Source organism: Embiotoca jacksoni, unplaced genomic scaffold (genome assembly GCF_022577435.1).
Source record: "Embiotoca jacksoni isolate LCO1_2020_lvr unplaced genomic scaffold, fEmbJac1.0.p SCAF_8, whole genome shotgun sequence".
Lineage (NCBI taxonomy): Eukaryota > Metazoa > Chordata > Actinopteri > Embiotocidae > Embiotoca > Embiotoca jacksoni.
In genome coordinates this window covers 16,835,109-16,860,791 of record NW_027185436.1, presented here as the reverse complement: position 1 = coordinate 16,860,791, position 25,683 = coordinate 16,835,109, and the positions used below count along the sequence as shown (strand labels likewise).

At 41.5% G+C, this 25,683-nt stretch overlaps 1 protein-coding gene across 6 annotated transcripts; it reads left to right on the top strand.

The window, feature by feature from the left end:
- The first annotated feature begins 1,536 nt into the window (after nucleotides 1-1,536).
- LOC138215720 (AP2-associated protein kinase 1-like) lies at nucleotides 1,537-25,520 on the top strand. 6 transcript variants are annotated; one of them, XM_069178027.1, is made up of 21 exons: nucleotides 1,546-2,592; nucleotides 6,703-6,821; nucleotides 7,430-7,538; nucleotides 8,256-8,398; nucleotides 8,545-8,666; nucleotides 8,757-8,838; nucleotides 8,963-9,095; nucleotides 9,220-9,323; nucleotides 9,667-9,746; nucleotides 9,841-10,004; nucleotides 11,193-11,374; nucleotides 12,471-12,658; nucleotides 12,952-13,145; nucleotides 13,234-13,311; nucleotides 13,609-13,698; nucleotides 15,357-15,461; nucleotides 15,701-15,796; nucleotides 16,328-16,498; nucleotides 16,850-16,939; nucleotides 17,508-17,607; nucleotides 22,874-22,956. In XM_069178027.1, exons 1-20 carry the CDS (start codon nucleotides 2,430-2,432, stop codon nucleotides 17,600-17,602), a joined length of 2,508 nt encoding a protein of 835 aa, XP_069034128.1. In that variant the 5' UTR covers nucleotides 1,546-2,429; the 3' UTR covers nucleotides 17,603-17,607; nucleotides 22,874-22,956. The 6 variants fall into 6 exon arrangements, with proteins under 6 accessions (XP_069034126.1, XP_069034124.1, XP_069034123.1 ...); XM_069178025.1 differs by lacking the exons at nucleotides 16,850-16,939; nucleotides 17,508-17,607 and adding an exon at nucleotides 23,209-25,520 and having other exon boundaries at nucleotides 1,537-2,592; nucleotides 22,874-23,118; XM_069178026.1 differs by lacking the exon at nucleotides 22,874-22,956 and having other exon boundaries at nucleotides 17,508-17,672.
- The last annotated feature ends 163 nt before the right edge of the window (nucleotides 25,521-25,683 follow it).

Below are 25,683 nucleotides of genomic sequence, written 5' to 3'. Positions count from 1 at the left end.
TCCTTTGAAATTCAACCTGTTCTAATACCCATTGGTATACATACATAATGCTTGCTTTCTTTTGACCTAGCCTTTTGACATGATCAGAATCCACACACCAAACTGTAAAGACGCTTTGGTTCTTAGGAGACCACACAAAGTCGAGAACAAAGTCTGTTTACCTTTAGCGTTTGGGTCAGCGCCGATCCAGCATATTGTAGATGATAACAGAGGAAAGAATACATCAGAGCTTTGTCATTTATTACCAGAGCACTAACAACTCTGCAGCTGAAATAGCTTAATGGCTCAATTATTTTAGCAAAATGGTCACCACATGTTTTAAAGTGTGGCTCTGTTGATTCCAAGGTATTAGCTGTGCTCAAATGAATGTCCTGTACTCTGTAAATAAGTAAGCATGCACACATACATTGCCAAAGAGGGATATAAAAACATAATTTAGCTCAAAAGACATGTTTCTTTAACAGTGCCATAATGTTTAAGTATGTAAACCATTTACAGTGGAAATGACAAACACAAGTTCTTGGTGTTTGGATCTGTGTTGTAAACACTTTAGGTGGCACCAGTGGTAAGGAATTTGGGAATGAATAAAGAAATTGTCTCCTGTTTAAAAGTTTTGAGAAAGTTTGGTCCAAAGAATAATTTGACTTCCTCAGAAAGCGCACACATATGAAAATAAGTTTCTTCTATTGAGATGAGGAATGAATACTTTGTTACCTTTGAATCTAGCTCTGTAATGCTGGGGAATAGGTGTGAGGTGAAAGAAAACATAACACGGTCTGCATGGCCACATTTATTTTGTAATGGAACAGCAACCCCTGCAGGAGAAACTCACAACAACATAAGCATGCAGCCAATTTTAAAACTTAAAATAGGATACAAGTAAATGTATCTTAATTTTGACCATTGATACAACAAATTCTACTGAACATAATTTACAGATTGGCTGCTGCAAGGTTGCAAATAATGATAACAGGAGGTTTGACTTCATATAGGCCAGAAGTGTTATCTCCTATAGGTATCATGTCTACTTATACCTATCCAAAAAAAAGAAAAGGAATGTAAAGGAAACAAAATAAAATAGTATGTCATAACAGTAAGACGAACACATTGCACACAAATTGTAGCATGTGGTGTAATATAGCAAATCTTCTTGGTTTAGATTAAATGGAAAAAATTATAAATACCAGCAAATCTCAGGACAGACAGACAGCCAGTGACATTAAAATAGGGACAAAAAAAAAAAAGAAACGACACCAGATCATCTCTTGTTACAGCCAGCTGCAATTGGTTGTCATCAACTATTTAATTGTATTTTAATTTCATGCTTAAGTAACAAACGGATCGTATATACGACAGTTCATAACAGCATCTACTCATCTAATATAATCTAATAGCTTCATTCTCTTAAAATGTTCCATGGAAATATTGCAAGAGTTGTTTTTTTTTAGTAGCTACTTTAAAAAAAAAAAAAAAAATCCTTTACAACCCTGAAATATGAAATTCGTGTTTCAAAAGCTGAAGATCACTGCAGAGTTTGTTCACTTCAACGTTGTTGAGTGTTGAAGTGTACAAACAGTCTTAAGTGAGTAAAAAAATAAAAATATTGCACAGCATAAATACTGTGCCTCTTAAATGAACTCAGATTATGGCTGATCCGCACAGCACCGAGCCAGTCGGGTTATTTTTTTGGTTTAGTAGTGGTGGGGGGACGACGACGACTAACAGGAAGTCATTGCTAGTTTGACCAATCACATCAAGAGTAGTCCAGCAAAGACGGAGTCCACACAGAGGAGCTGGAGATCCTCTGGAGTCTGCGTTAGCTCTGTTATTAAGTTAACCCGGTTGACCAGCCTTCTCGTAGCCTGCTGGACGTACAAAAAAAAAAAACTAGGGGGTGGTGGGAGGAGGGAGGAGAGAGCTGTCATTTTCTCCACAGCACGGACGAGTAGAGCCTAAGAAACATTCCCTGTGGATGGTACCGGTGGAGATGTGTAATAAGCTGCATTGGACCTACCTGTCCGCCGACTGACAGCTGTCACCTCGCTGCTTAGCCAGCTAGCTGAGCTAACGGCTAACAAGTGTTGTTGTTTTTTTCTCTCTCGGGCTCACAGCCTGGTTGACTCGGACCAGCCTTGTGCTCGTCTCGGTTTTAGAGAGGAAAAGCGGCGACTTCTCGACGGTATTTGACTCCGCCTGCTACTCAAACCATGAGTTAGCAGAGCAGCGGTGTTTGAAATCATTTGAGGGTCCGGCTCGTTTAGCTCGCCTTTAGCTCGAAGCTACCTAGCCGCGTTCATTCAATTACAAGAGAAAGTGCTGAGACGTGAACCGCAGCGCCTCCGCGAACCGGGACTCGTTACGTACAAAGCCGCAATCGCTGTTTCGACACTGGCGTATTTTGGGACTCGCTTTGGATAACATCTGGGGAAATGAAGAAATTTTTTGACTCCCGTCGGGAGTTCGTGGGCTCCGGGCCTGGTGGTTCCGGAGCCGGCGGAGGAGGCGCTGGGTCCGGCGGCGGAGGCAGCTTCATCGGACGGGTCTTCAGCATTGGACGACATCAAGTGACCGTGGAGGAGATTATCGCTGAAGGTGAACTACGTGGCTTTTCCTCGTGTGGATCACACACACACACACACACACACACACACACACATGTCACACGTTTTAACATGATCCACATTGTTGTGAGGGCGGTGAGTAACATTAGTGAAGAGAGAGGGCCTGTTTTGTGTTTTGCTTCTGGCCCAGCCAGAGTAAGATTACTGACATAATGACGTGTTATCACCTTTATTACATGTTATTGAGTGGGCATGCTTCGTTATTGGCACAATTCTATAACAATTACAGCATCAGCAGCTCTTTCGATGCTCAGGTAGCCGTTTTCTTTTGCGGCCTGACTTTGCCTTTTTCCTGTGCAGTGATTACTGCAGAGGAAAAAAAAAGTAAGATCTGAAATTAAAACTTAGAAGAAGGGTGTGTGTGATAGAGATGTTAGGTGTTCACATTGTCTTCACTTTGCATTTGCTTCTGTCTTCACCTGAAGGCTGGGAGGAACATGGTATAACTGGATTTTCTAGTGTGTTGTAAAGGTCTAAATCCATGCTGAGTCACCTGTCTTGATATTTAAAGAGCCTCCCTCCTTTAAAACAAATATTTTAAACAGTTTATTGTTGGTTACAAGAAGGATGTGGTTATTAGGATATCCTGATAATGTGATACTTTCATACTAAACTTCATGGGGGGGAGGGAGGGCGCACAACCTAGTTGATTTATCTGTCAGTTAATCCACATCAATGCGTCAAAGTGTGAGAAAGTCTTTGGTTAGAAAGTGGTTAAGGTAGCCTTTAGCAGAACAGGGTCAAACAGGCTTCGTGAGAGGAGCACGTTTCATATGGTCATTTGTCTTTGCAATAAGAGTCTGCCGTGCTCTGTTAGCTAAGAGGGCCTGCTACTAAATAATAGATGAAAAAAGGCTGATTAATTTATCAGTACTGTGGATGGGCACCATCTGTTTGGCCACACTCTGGCTTTGTGCGCGAGTTGCATGTCTAACTTCCGACCTAACCTGTGCTGAGATGTCAGTGGAAACTGCAAGTGATATTTGCTGGTTTCAGCGACTGCAAATTTATTGTAGTTTTCTTACCACGCACTACTCAGATTGGTCATTGTTGGGCTTTATAGACAGGAGTTTGCATCGACAGTAAAAAAAAAAAAAACAACCAATTATAATTTCCCAATGATTATACATGTTTCATAAATTGATAGTTGGATTTAGGTTTTTCTGATGATCATATTTTCTTGCTCTGGCCGTAGACGTGCTGTTAGTAATGTTCGTGCCCCTAGCATCACTACATCTATTTATTCTGTTATTCTTGATGGTAGTTTCTCTTCGCTGGCTGTTCCATTTAGACATGGTGGGTTTTTATTCCCTTTTCAACTCACTTTGTTGTCATTGTTGAACTCAACACAACAACGCACTTTTTACGAGAGGGGACATGCTGCACTGGCTTCTGTGGCTTAAGGCCTAGAGATACATGCTTTGAACCATATCATATTTTTCGCTTTTATTTTTAGACATTTGGGTCCAGGGCAGATGTTAATGATTTGTTCTCGACCGGTTGTCCCAGGATTTTCCGAGACGGGGCTTTCTGTCTTAACTATGAACGGTGCCTGTTTTATTGTGTCCATATAGAGTTACTGCTGGTAACATTAGTGTCCCCCAGTTCCTGGTATTACATTACTCATTCCCTCGTTTATAAAACCAAAGTCATCCTGTTTTCAGTGGAAGAAACTTTGTTAGCTAAGACCGGACAGTCCATGCTAATTTTGTCCTGAGGAGACTTCGGGACTCGTATTTCTGACTTACACTGCAGTGTGGTGTACATGTTTGTCAACAGCATAGTAGTTGTGAGCACGTGCTGTGTACCAGTCCAAAGCCTGGAAGGTTGTTATGCAAGTTTGAGTACACTGATGATAAATTGTGGTTTAACATGATAACCATTCACTGCACATTTGCCTAAAGTTGTATTTTTGTCTGGATTTGCGTGAGCATGTATGCAGAAGCTAGAGTGCTATAATCCTGACAGCAGTTACGTCACTCGGGAGCAGTGGCTATTTGTAGCTGTACTTCCAGTTATTTGGTCTCACTCTCTCCACTGAGGTTGTAGACCACTGCTAAACGTTACTTAAGACGTCTGTTAATCCCTTTTCTAACAGGCATCTCAGATTAGACTGCACGAGACGGCAGCCTTTACTCCGATGGACAACACACAGACACCAGACTGCCCTTTGCTCTGTATTCTGTTTGGGCGTCAGTTCTTTCTGTTTTAATTGAACTTCACAGTTCAAGCAAGCATTTGCTTCTCGTGTCAAAACAACATTAATTACTCAACCAAGTGCTAATGCAAATTCCTTCTTTTGTGGCTTCAGATTTTATTTCTCCTCATTGTGAAATTTCTTTGAATTCGTGATGACAAAAGGGAAATTGCAACTCCACCCTTGCAAAATAGTGTTGCTTCGTACTCCATTAATTACCTTAGCAGTACATCTTGCAGCAGTGTAACTCCAGGCAGTCCTAATCAAACGTCAGCCAGGCCTGATCATATGGAACTGTCCTTGACTTAGTGATGCCAGCTGAATGAGTCATCCCAGTGCGTGGCATTAACACAAGCTGTGAGAGAAAAACAGCAAACAGATGACCTGCAGTAACAACAGAATTCAGATATTTACAGCGAAAGCTGCATTGTGGCCTCAACATAAAATTTAGAGGGCCAAATGCAACCTGAGGCCAGCTCCTATCAGCATGTCAGTGAAGGCAGCAGACTATTACACAGTTCAGTGCAGTGAAATCAATACTGTTCGTATTTCCTCTTCCTGTGTTTTTACAGTACAATTTACACAAATTCAAAAAGCATAAAATGTCAGGTAAAGGTGTAAATGACGTCTGATCTGGGTCAGATTCAGATGTGTTTTCTGGATGTCTGTTAAAAGATATGTGCGTTATTTATCTGTGTGATTACTGGTGGTTTCGGTTGCCATGGATGTGTGCAGCCGCCTTGTGGCTTTTCTTTTGTGTCAGCATCATTGTGATCAAAGGTGGGATGATGAATTCTCTCACTTCCCGTATCCTGTGTCAGTTTTATCTTCTTGTAACCATCCCTGCAGGTCAACTGGTGACTCACACTGAGCTGTTTCAAGCTCTTCTCACCAGTGTGCCAGCCAACCGTTCACTCGTCACACACTGCCTTCCCTTTAAGCACTCCTTTCTTTAACTTTTCATTTACTATGATCATATGAAATACCAACATGCATATGCATATGCATAAGAAGTCACGGCAGCGTGAACTGGCTCAACTCAAGCCAGCTGACGGTGTCTCCTGCGTCGCAGCTTGTCAAGTCGCCAGTGGGCAGTTTTAAAACATCAGGCACGTCACCTCTTTGAATAGCCAATCAGGACATTGCAAAATCAGCAGGTTATAAACTGTCATCTGATCAAAATTGTAGTGTTCTGAACAGAAAACGGGAAGAATGACCCAATCAATTAATGTGAGGAATATGTGTCCGTATGACAATCCTTAAAATCTACTCAAACAAGATCAAAGCTTGTATGTTGAGCTTCCAAATTCTTGACACTCATGTTTTCTTACATTTTTTTTCCACCGTTTCGCCACTCCCAAAAATGCAACTGTTGCAAGTAATTCACTCTCACTGTCCTTATTGGAGCTACTAGAAAGCCTGACAAACTGGCAGTAGAAAAGGAAGTAGAAAGACTCGTCATACTATCTTGTCTGGTTGCTTTGGTGTGAACTGGCAGGTTCACACTAGCAAATTGTGAGCAGTTGCACGTTTCAAGTCATCTCATTTTAAGTCTGAATTTATTCTGTCATCAGCTCATCCTTATTAGCTGCTAGCATTAAGAAATGTGTAATGTGTCCGACCACAGCTGAGGGATCTCTGGCTTTTAGATACTTTCAGAAAAGATAAATAATGCTGCTGATAGAATTACTTCAGTTATTTCAGGTTTAACACCAATGCCATGTCACCATGATGTATGCTGCTGCTTCTGCTGTAGCTAAATATTCAAATATGTTGTGAACCAGCAACATTTTGCGGTTTTGTGTGAAAGAAATATTATTTTGTTGGTTTTGTGTCTAGGAATTATGTGTTCATTCTTTTTTCTATCCCTCTTCTTATTTGCAGGAGGTTTTGCCATAGTTTTTTTGGTGCGGACTCATCAAGGCCTTCGTTGTGCTCTAAAAAGAATGTATGTCAACAATGAACATGATCTGCAGATCTGCCAACTTGAAATACAGATTATGGTGAGTAAGACTGCCCAGTAAGGCAACTACATTTTCTTTTTGACACTACCAGGAGATGGTCCCGTAAGAGTGGATTTAATTTTGTTTACGTTAATTAGGTTGGTGAAATTAACTGCATCAAAAGAAGTAGCTCGTGCACCGTAAGTTACCATGCAGAGAAAAAGAAAATTGATTTTCAAAGGCTTGTTTTAATTTTCTTGAACTTTGTGGTTTGGTTGTCACTTACCGTGAGTGCTAAATCCTACATAAGTTATCTGAAAATACTCTTTGACCCAGAAATAAAGGGGTGATAACAGAAGGGAGCTCAAGAGTTAGATTGTAACTGATGCCCTTTTAATACACAAAACTGTTTCGTGCTGTCCATTTCCTAACAGGAGGCCTTCACTGTTAGTGAAACTAACCAGTTCCTGCCACCACACCCTGAGTGGCATGACTATGTGTGGATGGTTATCTTCCAGACCTTTGACATGAAAAAATAGAAGTAATAGTCACAAACATGGATTTATTTTGTAATTTTCTAAAGCCAATGTCTTCATACTGTAAAATCTATGTTGAATCTATGTTAACCGTGTCTGTTTTATTGTTGCTCTCTGTGTTTGTTTACCCAGAGGGACCTAGTGGGCAACAAAAACATAGTTGGTTTCCTGGACTCCAGCATAGCTGCAGTTGGAGCCGGCGATGTGTGGGAAGTCCTAATCTTAATGGACTTCTGTCGAGGTAAATCAGCCCCCCCCCCTCCCCCCAAAATGCCTTTCTGTCTCTGTCGAGTTCAAAGCCCCATTACCCTTGGCTCTCACAGCATCCTCTTCTGTTCGAAGGCAAATATTCAACTGATAGCTGCTGTCGTGGTCAATAGAACTTCTGTTTCAGTCGATACATAACTTAGTAGTGTTATTTATAAAAAAAAAAGCTCAAATATTAATGTTAATATTAAAGTATATGCAGAGTTGTTTGAAGCAATGTTACACTATAATGACTGATGGTAACGCAGTGTTAAAGTAGTACATTAAGAACACATTTCTTTCATCTTACTTACAAGGATCAAAAGATTTCAATATAAAAAAAAAATCAGACAATTAAAAAAATAAAAATAGAATGGGGGGGGAAACCCTCATCAAGATAGAAGATGAAAACTAATAATAAAACATGTAAGACGCATGTCATCATCAGTCTTAAAAGTATGCTTTTGTTTTTATTGTAGACGTTAAGAAAGTTTAGCCTTCGCTATGCGCTCCAAACTGGAATTTATTGTATATTACCTCACAGATTCAAGACAAATATTTAAAGAAGGTCATTTTTAATTTGCTAGATATTTATAACATATATGTAGATATTTATTATAAATATCTAGCAGTAGTGTTCAGGTAGGGACAGTGTTTGTTGTTGTTCCCTCACCTCTCATAGACTTTTCATTGGCCTAATTGTTTTGTGCAGGTGGGCAGGTGGTAAACCTGATGAACCAGCGGTTACAGACAGGCTTCACTGAAGCCGAGGTCTTACAGATCTTTTGTGACACGTGCGAGGCGGTCACTCGTCTCCACCAGTGCAAGACTCCCATCATCCATCGAGATCTCAAGGTAAGCCCGGTTCATTTCCTAATATATCCCGTGCTACTCACTGCATAAGGATCGCTAATTGATGGCCACGCTAATTATTTGGAAGTTATTTGCTGTGACACTACACTATCACTTCTGACAAGTCTCGTTTTGTTTTCCTCGTGTAGGTGGAAAATATTCTTCTGCATGACCGGGGACACTACGTACTCTGTGACTTTGGCAGCGCCACCAACCGCTTCCAAAACCCTCAAACAGAGGGAGTGGCAGTCGTGGAGGAGGAAATCAAAAAGTGAGATTTTTTTTAATTAGCACTTTATACCGTCTAATTCTGTCTCTCTACCTGAAGTTCAGTGGCTCATTGATCTGCTCTTAATGCCAGGTACACCACTCTGTCATACCGTGCTCCAGAGATGGTCAACCTGTATGGTGGAAAAGTCATCACAACAAAGGCAGACATTTGGGTGAGACTAACTCTTCAGAAACTTCAACTTTATTTTTTTGTTACCACTTTGATGGCTGTAGGATCAGAATAATTGACTGTCGTGATGGCACTTCGAAGTATTGACACGCCTCTTGTCTGTATAGGCCATGGGTTGTCTGCTCTATAAGATGTGCTACTTCACGCTTCCTTTTGGAGAGAGCCAGGTGGCTATCTGTGATGGCAGTTTCACTATACCGGACAATTCCCGCTACTCCCAGGAAATGCACTGTCTCATTAGTGAGTAAACCTGTTCCTCACGGTCTTACTTACTGTGTTTGTATCCTGTATATGTGCAGTTAAGTTTGAATGTGAATATTAATGTGTCTGACTCAAAGTAATCCCTTGTATGTTCATGTCTCAGGATACATGTTGGAACCTGACCCAGATAACAGACCAGACATCTATCAAGTATCCTACTTTGCCTTTAAACTGTCGCGACGAGAGTGTCCCGTCCCAAATGTACATGTAAGTCAGCATGGCAGGAGGAATGGTAGGAATATTAGATGAGAATATGCTTTAAGGTTAGCAGTTAATAGGTCAACGGGGGAGAGGGGGGGTCCCTCTTTTTATTATCATAAATAAACCTTGTTATTTATCTCATAGATGGTGGTTTTCTCCTTGCTTTACAAAGAAACAGTAAACTATGACATAATGATATTCTGACTTGTCACTTTTGCTCTAAGTGATAGTAAAGTGGGCAGTAATGATGTACTCATGGAAAACTTTGTGATACCTCACCGATGTAAGAAATAAATCATTATTTGGTTTGATTTACTTTAATAAACTGGAAATCCTCTCACTGTTGTAGAATTTGCCCATTCCTGCGAAACTTCCTGAGCCTATCAGAGCCAGTGAAGCAGTGGCCAAAAAGAGTCAAAGCAAAGCCAGGTGAGTGGAAAGCAAAGCATTGTAAATGTTGTTATAATTTATTTTTTTTTAAACGTTACCATTGCTCTAAATATCTCTCTTTTCCTTCCATCAGGCTCACCGACCCTATTCCCACCACTGAAACCTCAATTGCACCTCGACAGCGGCCCAAAGCTGGCCAGGCTCAGCCCCAGCCTATATCAGGCATTCTTCCCATCCAGCCAGCCCTCACCCCCCGCAAGAGGCCCAATGTGGCTACTGGACCGCCCCAGGCCATAGGTACAAATAGCTGTGTGATATTTCTGTATGTCAGGGTTAAGACTGTTGGTGATACATACCTGCATTTATAGTGACAGTTGCCCTTTTAATAATATACTTAATGAAAAACTCCAAAGGACATCCTGAATTGGACTAAATGAACGCCTCAAGAATTTGAGTGTTAAGCCTATCAAGGCCGTGTACAATTAGCGTGGTTCAATTAGCTCATTCTTAAAATCATTGTCTTTTTATGAGGCCTTCGAGAGAGCCATCTATCTGCAGTCCACTAGTAATACAGAACAGGTTGTGACCTGATGTCACTGTAATTACAAAAGCATAAGCTCACTTTTTTTTTTTTTACCTGTAGTTCCTACTGACCCATTTTCTTGTAGTTTTTGTGTTGTAAAATGTACAATGATAATGATGCAGAGTAAATGCATTCATTTTGATTTTAAAATGCTAAAAGGCCCAAAGTACTGTGTTGGTCTGAATATCAGAAGATACTGTTTTTCTTATATTCACAGACTTGACAAAACTATGCTCACACTGTCGGGTATTGTTTTTTTAAACAGAGAGGTAGAACAGAGAGTATAATTATGGTCTTCTATCATGGGTTTTTCATAGTCATTATGTTTTCAGTCCTGTTTATGGTGAGTCTTTCAGAGTCAGTCAGCCAGTCAGTGTTTTGTTAGTCCAATTTTACTTAGCAGGAGTTTCTGAAAGTTTGTGTGAATTGTCTTGCTACATTAGTATGTGACTGAAAGACAAGATACACATATGTAGATTTTACTTACTGTATTCTACTTGTATGAGGGATACAACTTGAATGATGAGAACTCTCCTTTCTCTGGTTTAATGCTATCTCAGTCAAATTTTCCCAACAGGATGAGTCTCAAAGTGTAACTTATCCTCAAAACTTTTTGTTTTGTGAAAAAACGACAACAGAAATTCCAGACGTTTTAAAAGTGGAATCGTTACATAATCAGTCGCTCTATCTTGGGGACAATATGATATCGCTTTGCCCAAATACTACCAGTCAGTTACAGACCATTTTTCCATTTCTGACACTCAGGGAAACTTACAATTACACAAACATTTGCACAAGAGTTTGTGCGCATGAAAGCAGGGTCACAAAAGAATGTGTGCAGTTATTGGTGATAAAGAATAGTTCTGTGTTTTTCTCATGCTTCTTATTTTTCTCCCCTCCAGGTGTTGGTATCGGTGTCTCAGCTCCAGCTGCAGCTGCTGTCCAACCCGCTCAACAGGTTCCTGCTGCAACAGCAGCACCGCAGACAGCAAACATGCAGCCACAGGCTATACCTCAGCATCAGCAGCTCCTCATGAAGCAGCAGCAAGCCTCAGCCTTCTTAACTCCACAGAGCAACCAGCCGGTAGGCATCCTGCTAGAGCTGGAATTGGATATAGCTGCATTATGTGCTATTAAAGCTAAGGCGTGGTATTTTATTATGCTGTGAACATGTGATCAGATGTTTTCAGACACAACTTTCATGCCAACAACTGTATCAGGGCTTTTCCAGCAAATGCTACTGTATATTCAGTGTAATAATTAGTTTGTTCTGCTACTTTTGCTTCAGTTTGCAATCACTGTGCATTATCACAGGTTTGTTTACAGCTCCCACATCTAGTAGTCTCTCTCTTTCCTACATTTTCTGTTCATTCCCATGTGTGCTGGTAACAAACAGTGAAATGGATTCTATTTAAGTATTTGGCTGTTGTCTACAAGCAATAAATTATGACAAAAATTTATTTCAGCAAGGCTGAAAACTGAGCCTTGCTCATGACTGGCTGTGTGGTATTCCTATTTAGCATCAACTGGTACAGAACCTCCACCACCAACAGCATCAGCATCAAACACTCTCTCAGGCATCCACTCTGCTGCAGTCCAAAGCTAAACCTGTTCCTCCAGCTGTTTCCCTGCAACATCAGCAGCAGCAGCATGTAGTCCATGAAACGGCAGCTCCCCATCTCACACCCATCCCTGAGTCTGCAGTCATTGGTCCTGCAGCTGACCCAGAGGTTGTGGTAACATCCTACTCCTGCTCCCGTCTGTGGATTATTATCTCGTCTCTAACGAATCACACCCAGCTTTTTACTCTCCTCTTTCTCTGCCTTGGAACAAAAACAGGAATGGTCTTGCAGAAATGCTCTCTGTTGTGTTGTCTTCATTGAAAAAAGTCATTGAATTTTTATCATCAAAATGATTTCCATCCTCCTGTTATACCTACTTTAATTAACTCTCAAACCTTAAGGTGCATTGGTTGCTGCCTTTTCCTTCCTTTTCCATAACAGTTTTCTGTGATTCATAGAGTGGTGGTTTTGGAGGAATCTATAATATATCTTCTTTTAATCAATTTTCTTACTTGGTGTTGAGTTTGAGGTCTGATTTGTTTGTTTCTTTCACGGTTCATGTATATTTAGTGCTTAACACATATTCTCCCCTTCTGCATCGTTTTCCTCTTGTTACAGACGGTTGGCAAAGTGATTCACAAAGTCGGCTCTCTGACTCCCCCCTCGTCGCCAAAGATGGCCCCTAAGAGCGGCCACAGACGCATCCTGAGCGATGTCACCCACAGTGCCGTGTTCGGGGTCCCAGTCAGCAAGTCCACCCAGCTACTTCAGGCGGCCGCAGCTGAGGCTAGCCTCAACAAGTCCAAGTGAGCAGAATTAACTGCCTTCAGTGATCCAAGAGTGAATGGCACTGATTGAAGCTAGGAGGCCAATAGACAGTCCATTCATGTGACAGAACCCAGAAGGAGGATAAACAACCCTCTTTTACATCCCAATGAATCCAGCCTAAGAAGAATCACTCAATTCAGTCTTTAAATAACTCTCTTCACTCACTCCTATATGGATACATCAGTCAGCCAGTGTCCACATTTACTGCACTTTATTTAAATTCACTGTGCGCTCTTCCTGTTGTTTACCTTTACACATCTTTGTACTACAGATCAGCCAGTACTACTCCTTCTGGCTCCCCCTGCTCGTCCCAACAGAGTGTGTATCATCCAGGTGACGTTGACGCCCCGTCAGCTGTCACTGCACCCAGCACTCAGCCCAGCTGGAACCCATTCGGAGATGATAACTTCTCCAAGCTCACAGCAGAGGAGCTGCTCAACAAAGACTTTGCAAAGCTAGCTGAGAGTAAGTTTGACTTGCTTACTGCGTACTCACACACACAGCATTGGTAAATAGTGGCGTTATCTAAAGCACATTTTTTGTTTGTGCACAGCTGCTGCTGCTGCAGCAGCAGGAGAGAAGGTCACAGGCTCCAGTGAAAATCTCATTCCAGGCCTCAGTGCTTTTCCAGGTAAGGCTTTGTTTGATTCCTCCCAGTATGCAGTCCGATTGCTTTGCATGCTACAATTCCGAGGGGGCTTCTCTTCAAGTAGTATTGCAAGTCAGGCATCAAGACAACATTACTGTCAATGTTAAGGTGTGAAATTTCCATTTTGAGAGAAATGGAGTTCAACCATTTTTATTTTTTTTCCAAGTTTTAGAGTTGTCATGAAAGTTAGTTTGTGTGATGACTATCCCCTAGTCCTCTTATCCTCTCACATTCCTTCATTTTGTTCTCTTCCATTTTTATTCACTGTGCAATGTTAAGCTGAAAGACCTGCAGACATCTCCGGTGCAGGTTCAGCACTGTACACTGACCCGGACCCTTTTAATGCCCTCTCACTCTCTGACACCACAGGTAATTTTTCTTGTCGCGTCATGACACAGAATGAGCCGCTGTCTTTGATTCTCTCAGGACTTGGGCTTTTGAACAAATATATTATCAGAGCCTATGAGTCACTTTTTTAAAATTATTTGCTGAGGTAGTTTTATGGACATCACACTTCCCAGAGTTTACTTCATCAGTGCCAGTTTTGTGGGTGCATTTGTACACAGTTCTATCTTGTTTACATAGCAAGGAGCCTCACAGTGGCTTCCTGTCAGCGTCCATGAATAGACACCGTAGCTACAGCTAGATCACATCTCATTTGCAGAGCCGTGCTTTCGCTGTTGCCTGGTAACGCGAAGGACAACTTCTCCTTTGTTAATTGGATTGCCTTGCTGCTGGAGGAGCCTTCTTACCAGTGCCACTAAGAACAGGAGAAAGTTAAACTCGCTGTCTTAAAATTATGACCGAGCCTTTTATATTCTCCTCTGTTTATCCTTTAGCTCTTTTGGAAGTGCATGCTTCTTGGCTGTTTAATTTCATTTGTGTAGTTGCTGCCCCCTGAACTGAGAGGATAAAATGTCAAAGCTATTACATAATAAGGGTTTGGATAATCTTCTGTACCCAGCCTAAGCTGTCTCTTTCACGCCCTCTGTCGCTCACTCAAATAGGATGCCCACTACTGAACACAGTCGGTCTTTTGCTGATGGAGCAGAAAGTCCCATCTGAGCAGCCTTTTTGTTATTGAGTAAAAGTTTATTGCGCACTGTATCAAGTAATTTGATCCAACATATGGCTGCTGTTGACTGGGAGAATTAGCTTTTTGACATTCAGGATTTGTGAAAAGCTTTTCATCTATGTTGGCCTCTTTCCTATAGTGAAGGGGGCAAAAGGTCACATCTGCTGTGCCATTTTCTGAGCCAACACATTCCTTGTCTAAGAACCCCCCCCCCCCCACACCCAATTTTGCCCCATAGCCTTTTCCTGTAAGTATGAGCTGCAGTGAAAAGTCAGTAATTAGGTGTTTTGTGCATGGAGTGTTTTTCAGCTTAATCATATCAGTATTTTGTCTAAACAATAACAATTTCTATCTCTATTTATTTGTCTTTATTGGTCCAAAAATGAGTTGACAAGATTTTGGACGGTGACCGCTGTGAAGAACCTCACTGGTTGCTGTGACTTGATTTGTTTAATTACATGAAAGGTGTTGAAGTTTCTACTAAAAGAGTGTGAAAAATGTTTTCTGCAGTAATGGTTTGGTGCTTTAATTCTACTGGTGAAGACGGGGAATTGAATGCATAGGACGCACTGCTCTTCGAATTTGTGGCTGTTTTGTGCACAACTAAAACTAACAAATTATGCACTGATGTTATTATTGTATTGTGATGTTGCGAGATACCGGATATTTGAGTCATGCGAATGTAAAATTACCTTAAAGTGTTGATGGTCAGCCTTCGTCATGTCATGCTGCTGACCATGTTTTGTCCCTAAAAAAAATTATATTAAGAATATGACAAAACTGCAATTGTCCTTGTTGATTTTGTCATTACGAATCATCACAAAAGTTCATGTCGCTTTAGTTTTTCTGCTCCTTTTTCCTCTGTTTGCAAAATCCTCTCTCATTTCCTTTTTCCTTCTGTTGCCCTCTGTCCATTATTCCTCTCCATCTTCTTTCTCTGGCTCACTCACAGAAAAGCTGATTGAGGGTCTGAAGTCCCCTGAAACTTCTCTGCTGCTTCCTGACCTCTTAACACCAGCTGATCTCCTCAATGCTTCTGCATCGAGCTCCACCAATGGTACCAGCTATGTTCTTATCCCCTGCCTTCCCCCCCCCAAAAAAAAAAAAATCCCCATCTGCTCTGCATGTGTCTTCTTTGCCTTCCTTCTCTGTTTTCTCTCAGACAGACCGGATATTAAGGGAAAGGAGCAAAGAAGGTTGTGAACAGTTTTATCCCCTCAGAAACAATTTATTGTCTTTTACATTACTAATGGTTTCTTTGTATTACTGTTTTTTCCACTCGCTGTCTCTACGTAGCAGAGGTGTGTGTGGACTCACTGATTCCTGGTCTGGAAGCTCCCCATGCCCAGCGACATGCAGGCCAACCAGAGCTCATCCCTGCAAACGTACCAGGTTAGCATCTTGGACCACACAACAGAAAATCTTAACATTATTCCTTGCAGTGTTTTTTACCAGGGACGAATTAATTCCAGGTGTGGCCATGATCTCCTTGTCACTGATCGTCTTGATTTATTTCATCACTGGCAATCACCAGCGTGCCAGATCACACTGTAGTATCAAAAACTCTCCAATGACAAATAATTTTGGCTGACTGGAACAGCTGCTTTATTGTAGCCCAATGATATGGACTTTAACCCTGATGTTTCCTCACGTGTTTGTTCCTCATCTATTCAACAAGAACTTTTTTTTTTTTTTAATCATCAATGCTTATCTATAACAGCTGCAGCTAACATGTAGGTTTTGGACTCAAACTGTAGCTACTGCTGAGTGTTAAAGTGTAGCTCCTATAGATGCTGATGATGACACGTTTGCACATATAAAACTGTCTCACTAACAAAAGGCATCTTCCTCTGTGCCTTGCTCTAACAGTCTTGTCTTTACTGTGACCTCTTGTCCCTCTGGTTTTGTTTCATCCTGTCTCAGACTCTCTCACTGGGGACGACTCTCTGCTGGGTTGCGATCTGTTATCTCATTCTTCTCATGGAAACCAGTCTGTTTCTGCTCTCGCTTCCTCCTCTTCCTCCTCCTCCTCCTCTGCTCCTCCTGGCTCCGGATCCTGTCTGGAGGAGCTGCCACCTGGTCAGACTGCTTCTGGTAAGGCCTCTTTGCAAGCTAGTCGTACGTGTGCTGGGTGTTTTGGCCACACAACTGCAGACTTCAGATCAACCCCCAAACAAGAGGACCTGTTCAAACAGAGAAAACAAAGACTTGCACATGTGATTTGGGAAATGAATTAGACATTTAATGACAGCCTCAACAGACCCTTGACTCATTTGTAGAAGAGCTAAAAGCCACATGAATTAATGGCTTTTAAATTCTGTAACTGCCCTGGCTTCATCTATTTTTAATCTACCTGCATCCCACTTTCTTTTTTGCTCTTTTCTTTGGCTGAGTTAACTTCTTCCCCCTTCCATCGTTACTTCACTTCCTCTTCCTTCACCGCAGACTCTGCTTTCCTCATGTCGTGTGGGGAGAAGGGCAATGATGACGAGTTTGACCCTATTCCCGTGCTCATCTCCAAAAACTCAAATCAAGGTAAGGGTAACAGAATCCCGAGATGAGCACTCTCACCTGCCGAAGCCCAGACTGTGAGCCACCGAGATGAATGAATTTAAGCCCCTGTAGTTCAGTCCCTGTAGCTCATTCCTGTGATCGCTGATGTGAGAAGTCTTGTATGGGTGTGCTTGTCACATTAAGGCTTTTTATCCCATCAAGCTCTGACATTAGTCATCTTTCTCCTTTATTTCTAAAGTTACACAGCCAGTGCCTCTCGGTCTTGCAGGTGTTTGGCTCTTTTTAGCATATCTTGAAAGTCTCCTCATGTTAGATTGGCATTCCCTTTACTTTCCCCCTGTAATGATGCAGCTGTATAAAAAAAAAATGATCCAGGCTCACTCTCTGCTTGTCTCTCTTTCTGCCCCCCCGTTCATGCATCTCTCTGTTCTGTCATCATTTCCCCTCGTCATCTCTCCGCTCTTAATTTTTTCCACACACCCCCTATTAAAATGACTTATTCTTTTGCTTGTCTTTTCACACTCCCTCGGCTCCTCCATGTCCATCTCTGTCTCTGTCTCTATCTCTCTTTCTTTCTGGCACGTTTCAGGTGGTCACTCGCGCAGCAACAGTGGCAGTTCAGAGTCCAGCATCCCCAACTTGGCCCGATCCCTTCTGCTGGTGGATCAGCTCATCGACCTCTAGAGGGGGTGGGACAGGTCGAAGGGGCAGTGTGCAATCCTAAGAAAGGAATGGGGGGAAAGAGGGGTCGGATGGGGTGGGGGGTGTAGAAAATGGTCAAGCAGAGGCCACTTAATGTAGCACCGTATGAAGTGAGAGGAGTAGATTGCTTCAGTGGGACCTTTCTGTTTATGTGCCTCCTTGGCCTCAACTCCATCTCTGGTTGCCTGATAAGCTGGTTTCATATATCTCTGCTGGCCGTTGACATTTCCATGCTGGTAAAAATCTTTTTTTTAATGCCTGAATATCGTCTGCTTCTGCCCTGGCTACGCCATGGTCTTCCTCATGCTTTCCTCATACTTGGCATTAATACCCCTCATAGAGCGCACGCCCTGTGGTGATTGGCCCTCATCGTATGCATATGTTAAACTGCTTGATCACAGCTGTATTGTGTTCACTCTGTGTATTTGTTCAGGGTTGAAGCTTTATTTAAACAAGCCACCTTCAGGCACGGGCATATGTGTCAGGGGTCTGACTAAAGAGTGAGGGCTGAAAATGCTGTAGACCTGGATAAATTGATGCACTTTCCTATGAAAGCTTTCAAAATAGTGACCAAACAAAGATGCAACTCGGATGACCCTCTGAGAGCTTTGCTGCTGCACTGATTGAACCAGTTTGTAAACCACAAGTGAAGAAAAAATGTCAGCTTTGGGGCAGTCTTTTCAGATTACTTTTACCGCTGTGGTTTACTGTTGTGTGAGGAGAATAAGGCTGCCTTAGTTAAACATTCTGTGCACATATGATTGCTGTGCACATTATAGCCTATTCAGGCCTGACGTTAACATGCGTTCTCGGTGATCCAATCACAAGTGGGCAGCTCAACGTTTTTCATTTCACACCTGACATTATTATGCATCTCCATAGGCATCTCAGATGACCACTTGTGATTGGATCTCACTTCCCCGCCCTGTGAACATGAACATGTACATCAACTAAATAAACATGTGAGCACATACAGAAATGCGAGAGAGAGGAGTCAAAGCAACAGACATTTTTTTGCTCACTTGAGACACATTTTAACATGCCATCAGTTAGACATTTATGACGAGTTGGTAATTTGCCACCCGATCATGTTGGCTCAGGTTATTTATGTATTCCAGTGGGTTTGAGATGGTTGGGCTCTGCACTGCGTGGATAAATGAACTGTGTGAGGGGCCGGGGCTCTTCCACAGCTGATGGTCTGATGCATGTCATGAATCACAGATTAGGTATGCTAAAGGAAAAAAAAAATAAAGATAAACCCAGAGGAGGCTTTGGTAAAAAAAAGCCTATGTTTTTATGCAGTAAACAGCTGCTTATAGCCACCAGTTCAGTTTGCATGTGAATCTCTCTGACTTTCTGTACAGTTCAGGTGCGCTCGGACTCATGCAGGATTTGTTCTACTAGATATTTCCATTTATTGTTCAGAGGAGGTCAGTTGAGTAGGTGGTCCTTCAGTGTGGCCCAGGACGCATTTGCATTCATACTGCTAAAGGAATGTGGTCATATGCATCAAAGACCACCTCTGAATGTGGTCTGAGCAAATTGGATCTCAATGGTCTTTGGTGTGTTCACACCTGTACTTTAAGCTGTCCACCTGTGATTTGATCACCCTGGATGAAATTAATACCAGGTCTGCAGTCAAATCGGTTTAATTCTGTGCTACTATTCTCTTAAACTGTAGATCAGTAAGCATGTTTGTAGGAGCAGTTAGTCTAAGCTAACTAGGTATATTTATTAAGCTTCATAAGCTTCAGCCTAACTCTATATCGTCACCTGTTTCTGAATGTTAAACAGGCTGTTATCTGTCGTAAAACTACACCTGTAAACCTATCACTCGTGATGAAGTCTTGAAATTGTGAAACTGACCAAGTCAGTGTTAATATGGCTGATTATTTCGGCTCCATTGCCACAGCAAGACGCTGCCCCCGTCAGCATTATTCACAACATTACTATAAAATTAAGGGAATGGGTGCAGTTTAAAATCACGTGCTTTTATGTGTAGGGTAATGATGTTATTTAACTCGTAGCAATGCCAAAGCTAAAGGAGATTTTATAATCATGCTTTTTTTTTTTTTTGCCATTCATCAGTTGTCTGCTCTCAGGGTCAGTAAAAATGAGCAGATTTTTAGCAGCACACCGCTGTTACAGAGAGGGAAGTATGGTGTCGTTTTCATAGAGGTATTTTGTGGAGGTACTATGTTAACAAATAAGCTTCACGTGAAAATCTCCTTCTGCTACTCTCTGTCCTCTCCAGCCAATCCATTCTTACCACATACCATGAAGTTGATCGGCCAATGTGTCATTCATTTCAGCCAGAGGAGAAATTGAAAAAAAAAAAAAAAACATACTGTATTATATGTACATAAAGTCACGGTTTATTTTTTCTCATTTCCGCTCTTGTTAGCACTGTAAATGTAGATTTTCAGTGTGATACTTAAAGGCATTGCATCTCACATGGTGTGAATAAATGTGACTATAATTGATAGTGCTTTAGAATGAATGTATGAACTGAGTACTATTATGAAATATGTAAAAATATATAAGGCTATATAGGTGAAAACATATTTGTGTATGAAGCTGTGTTTAAGAGTGCAAAAGTGTTGACCGTCTTTGTCCAAAGTCGTTTTTCTCCATTCATGTCAGTCATTCAGCTAGTGCTTTTGTTTAAAATGTCACAATAGATCTATATGAAACAAAGTGCTTATGACTTACCTGACTGGATCGTATTTGTATCGTTCTGTTGTAGTTCATTACATACTACTGGTATTTGTAAGTTACTTTATATGACAGCTAGACAGCAAAACAGAGCTAATGACGGAATTTACTTCCTGATATCTCTGGAGTACCTTTCACCTCATCTGTTCCTCTCATTTGAGCTTGTGTGGTAGCTGTGTGTGTTGCTTTGCATCTGATCACAATCACTACAACTGACTTTTTATTACGTTTTTAATGTCAACATCCCACCCTGGTATTACCTTTCTATTTGCCTTTTCTCTTGCCAAGGACGGTCCATTACATCTCTTTTTAAGGCCCATATCACTTTAGATATGTACATGCAAACTGACAACTATGCCATCACTGGTACGGTATATATGCATAAAGTTTGGGTCATAAATAGTTATCTCATCTTCTTCCTCTCTGTATGACATATTGTACATCAACAATAGTGTAATAATTGGCAAACGTGAATAGTACCATGTTTTTTTTTTTTCTTGTTCACTTAAGTCATTTGCATTTTTGTGGCTAATCTATGCAATCCTACAACAATGCTTCATGTTCTTATCAGACACTACAGTGCTGTATCCTGTAGAGTTCAAGCCTTGGCCGTAGAGTTTTATTTGTGTTGCCGTGTGAAGCTAATGTACGTACTGTGCTGGTTGGGTTGAAATGGTGACAGAGATAAATTGACTTTGATTAGATCAAAATGTGGCACTTGAATTCGCAGCAGATGTTCATCCAGTATGTCAAAGCACGATCACTATTGAGTGCAATTCTATTTTTATGACTTAATGGTTCAAAAACAGACACACACATACATTAGAGGTACAATAAAACTCAATGTGAATGTAAATGAAGTCTCTTTGGGTCATTTTGATTTGATTTTTACTCTTTTTATGCCGAATTAGCAGAATTAGATACTTTTCTGCCTGACAACTTGTGCCGTTGACCTTTTAAGCATTTCTTTCTGAAATTTTAAAGATTTAATGGAGGCCGTTAGAGTTTTCTGGTTTTCATTCCTATGCCTTTCTTGGAGGGATTATCAGTCAGTGGGCACCTAGGCACAGATTTAAAAAAAAAAAAAAAAAAAAAGCCCCCATACACTTAAAAATCAAAACAAGACACCCAGACTTAAAGAGGTGCAAAACAATTACAAACGGCATGGATGTTTTAAGTCTCTTTTTGGGTTTTGTGCGTCTCTGTGGACGTTTTGAGTTTCTTTGTATTGGTTTTGTAACTGTTTGAGTACATTTAGTGTCTATGTGCTCATTTTCCATCTCTTTTGTTGGTTTGTAGTTGTTTTGAGCTTCCTAGAAGCTGCTGTGGTTGATTTGGAATCTCCTTACAGTTTGAGTCATTTCGAGTCTCTTTGTAGTTGTTTTGAGTCTTTGTAGTTTTGAGTAATTCTATGAGTGTCTTCATGGAGAAACCGTTTGTAGTCCCTTTGTGGTCGTTTTGAGTCCCCTTGTGTTTGGTTTGAGTCTTTTTGTAGTTGTTTTGAATCGTGTGTGTTTGGTGTATTATTTTGTATTTCTTTGTTGTTGTATTGCATCTCTTTGTGGTGGTTTGATTGACCAACAAGAAATGTTAACAGTCACTTCAAACAGGATGTGGACCAGGGGCCCCGTGAGTCCTTGGGCCCCTGAATCGTGTTCCTGCAGATTAATTAGTACTACAGTTAGACAGACTGCGGAGTCTATGAGCTGTATTGTGAGACATGAATAGCTCTTATTTCACAGACTCACATGAGCCGTCTCGCTGAGTGTTTACTTGGTAGTCTCTAGTTTTTCAGTTTGATCAACTCAACTTCAGATCATGTGGAAAAGTGCATTATATGTGAAATGGGCTGAGAACAGTTTAACATAGACGAGTGATGAGGGAAATCACACAAGAAGTAAAACAAACCTTTCCTTTAATGGCTGCAACTAACATCTCCCCAAGAGCTGCCAGCTAACAGCTGCTATCAACACTGCTGAGGTAAGACTGACCTGTCTCCGCTCATCTGTGCAAACCTGTCTGTCCCTAACTATTTCCACTTTTGCCATGTAAGCTCTTTCCCCTTGTTTCCACATACTTACTGACTCCGTTTAAGCTCCCTCCACCTCAACTCAATCAATTCTAACGAAAAGCGAAACTGCTGTCACCGTTTCCCGTAACAGGAGACACTGTTTTTGAAGGTTGAGTTGAAATGCCGCAGCTGTGCTCAAACTAATTTGTGGAAACAAGGTTATTTGATGTTTTAATAGTAGAACCGGTAGTCTTGTCTGTCTTACGGGACCTTTTCAGAGTAGAATTTGCCTGTATTGTCTTGTGCTGGTTCCTCACTGTTGGGTCATTCTCACAGATCAGTGGTTTACAGATTTTAGAGATGATCCATTGATCCTTCAGTATGTCAAGTGTGAGACTAGGAGTTGATGGTCTGGTAGATAAATGAGCAGCTGGACCTCACATGGTAAAATTTATTCTACTGATAATATTTGTACTGTTTAACATTTTGTTCACCTCTGTTTTTCTCTTATCTCTGTTCTTATGCAGATTTGCAAGGGGAGAGCAATGGCTACTCTGTGCTTGAAGAAGGACAAGAGACTGAAGCCTTAGAAGGAAATTCTCAAAAAAACGAGGACTGCGTGCACTCCAGCGATGAAGAGGAGGAGAAAGAAGCCTGTCAGGAAGAGCAGCAGGATGAGGCAGCCGTTGAAAGCGATGTAGCCGCCCATGACTGCAGTGGCTCTAGACCTCTGCTGATGGACTCTGAGGATGAAGAAGAACACGGACCTCAGGTAATTGTCCACTCGTCACTGCACTCCAGCACAGCACCAACACAACCTTCAACTACCTTCCAGCAACCGACTCCGAGCACCTTTGCTCAGAATCATTCCCAGCATGTAGACGAGCCAGCGAAGGGGACAGATATGGCTCCGGATGTCTTCTCTAAAGCCCCCTTTCGGATTGCGCAAGAAGACGGAGGTGACGTGTTTGCCAATGCCCCGTTTCCACGTGCCCCCCTCACGACTCGGCAGCAGCTCGACGTATTTTCTCAGGCTCCCTTCGGAAAAAGAAAGGAGGCCACAGGAGCGCAACCGAAGACCTCATACCCTCATGCAGCTGGAGTTCATGCTGTAACTTCTGATCAAGGAGTGTTGGGACAAGTTGCCCAACAGCCATTCCGCCCTCAAGCTCTGGCCAAATATTCACGACACTTTGAGGGACCTGTACCCCAGCAGCCGGTAGCAGCTCACAGAGTAGTGTCTAATGTGAGCAGACAAGCCGCTGTGGCGTCAGTCCCTGTAGGACCTCTTCACTCATGGACCTCAGAAGTGAGCGCTGTAGACCCCTTCGTCTCGGCACCCTTCCACCTCAAGGCCCCGCAAGAAAAGCCCTGAACGCACACTCGGAGGTCAGGGCAGCGGGAATCAGCGCCACTCAATTATGCAAACTGGCCTACTGCATGCTGTCACCAGCGCTGCAGCTGGACTGCAGACCCGCATGGATCTCATTCTTAACTGGCTCCAATTAAATCAGATAGTGCAAAGTCCTCTTCTCACTGGCTAAGCTGACATCACTCCCACACTCATGGTCATTTTTAAATTGTTCCTGTCACATCCCTTTACCTTTTTGAATTGTCCTTTATCCTCCTGGTCTACATCTACACACAGACAATACGGTGGTCAAGCATTTGATTGTTTTCTTGCCTACCTCAGTTAAGTTTTGTTTCGGCGCTGAAATACCCCACATCGAGGGAGTTCATGGATCGGATGCAGTTTTATTTCTTGTACATTTGAGCCTGACTGTGAAACCATGATCTGATAACGCCTCGTTCCTCCATTGTATTAGTTCTCAGAAAGGACTAATTCAGCTTGAATCACGAGATCATAACATCACAGAAGCTTGAAGGAGGGAAAGACACTATAAAGGAGTGAAACAATCTTTTATTTGTCACTACATCGAGCAAGACGTGTAAACCGCCTTAAAGTTTTGCTCTCAGAGTCAACAGGTTTGGGCCCTTTGGTCTTCATGCTTGACAGTTTGTTATGAAGCAGATGCTGGATAATGATACGCTGACATTTTAAGGATAACATTTGTTGATGTTTGTTTTTTGTTTCCATCCAGAATGTTTGCATTTTTGTCATGTGTATTATGTTTGTAGTCACTGTCCTGTCTCATGTTAATGGAATATCAGTGTTTGTTCCATGTAATGTACGAATCTTATATACATGTTAGGCTTAGTAAATTCCTTGTAGTAGTTCCTGTTATATAAGTGTAGAAGACCCTTAATTTGTACCTCCTTACTATACAAGATGACATCTTTGAAGCCTTACACTCTTCCAGTACTTCCCTCCTACCACATCAAACAGCATATATCACTTTTGCCTTTTGTGCCCTCCTGATAAACAACTGCTGCATTTACATCATTTTATTGCACTTGCATTCAGCACCAAAATCGTCCTTTTGCTGTCTGCAGTACTTGAGCTTTTCATTCAGCACAGTAATGCATCTTTATTGTAGACATCTCTATGAACTGCAAATGTGACTCTCTCATTCATGAACAACGGAAGTTAAAACTATGCTTTCCTGCAGTCACACAAATATCTACAGCACTTATGCTTAGCAGTTCCAGTCAGGGATTGTAATAGTAGTATGTTGTAAGCAAGATCTTGAATGGTGTCTGATTGATGGCATTCCTTTTGAATTTATTTCCACCGCCATTTGGAAATATTTTATCGCCGTTGTACTTTGTAAAATCATAGAGCGCTTTTTGGTTCCCACCGTGGCACTTTTAAAGAAAGGGGGGATCCAACCTTGTTTCAACCCAAAGTTTAAATTATGTAATCCTCTGTTGCAATGTCAAATCTCAATTTCTTTTCTCCTCAAAGTGTACTTTGAGTGTACTCAAAAGTGTACTTTTTTTTATTTTTTATTTTTTTTTTAAACAAATGTTCACTTTTCTCACCCGACTTGTATACATGAAGATTGCACATAGTCACTGACAGTCAGGGTCCTCTAAGAATGTTTTGTCTGTAACACAGCTGTTTATTTTGACCAGGTGTTGTATCGGAAATCTTTGGAGGAACAGCTGATGACACTGTTGGACAAGAAAGCACTCAGAATACATGTTATGCTGCACAGCCTGCCTTTGAAAACTATGTTGTAAGTCATAAAAAAAACTATTAAATGAATGTAAATCAAATTTTGTACATGTTTGTCGTTTTTCATCACCAACAGTTGTGGAAGTTTATTTACTCCAGTACTTTTGTGTAGTTTTGAGGCACTTGTAGTTTGACTATTTCTATATGATGCAAATTTATATTCCACTACATTTCAAAGGGAAATATTTTGTATACTTT

Excerpts from the sequence above, each read along its gene's own strand:
- LOC138215720 (XM_069178022.1), top strand. The coding sequence starts at position 2,430 with ATGAAGAAATTTTTTGACTCCCGTCGGGAGTTCGTGGGCTCCGGGCCT. Across the intron at positions 6,822-7,429 it reads AACTTGAAATACAGATTATG|AGGGACCTAGTGGGCAACAA; the intron begins GTGAGTAAGACT and ends TTGTTTACCCAG. Across the intron at positions 9,747-9,840 it reads AAGAGTCAAAGCAAAGCCAG|GCTCACCGACCCTATTCCCA; the intron begins GTGAGTGGAAAG and ends TCCTTCCATCAG.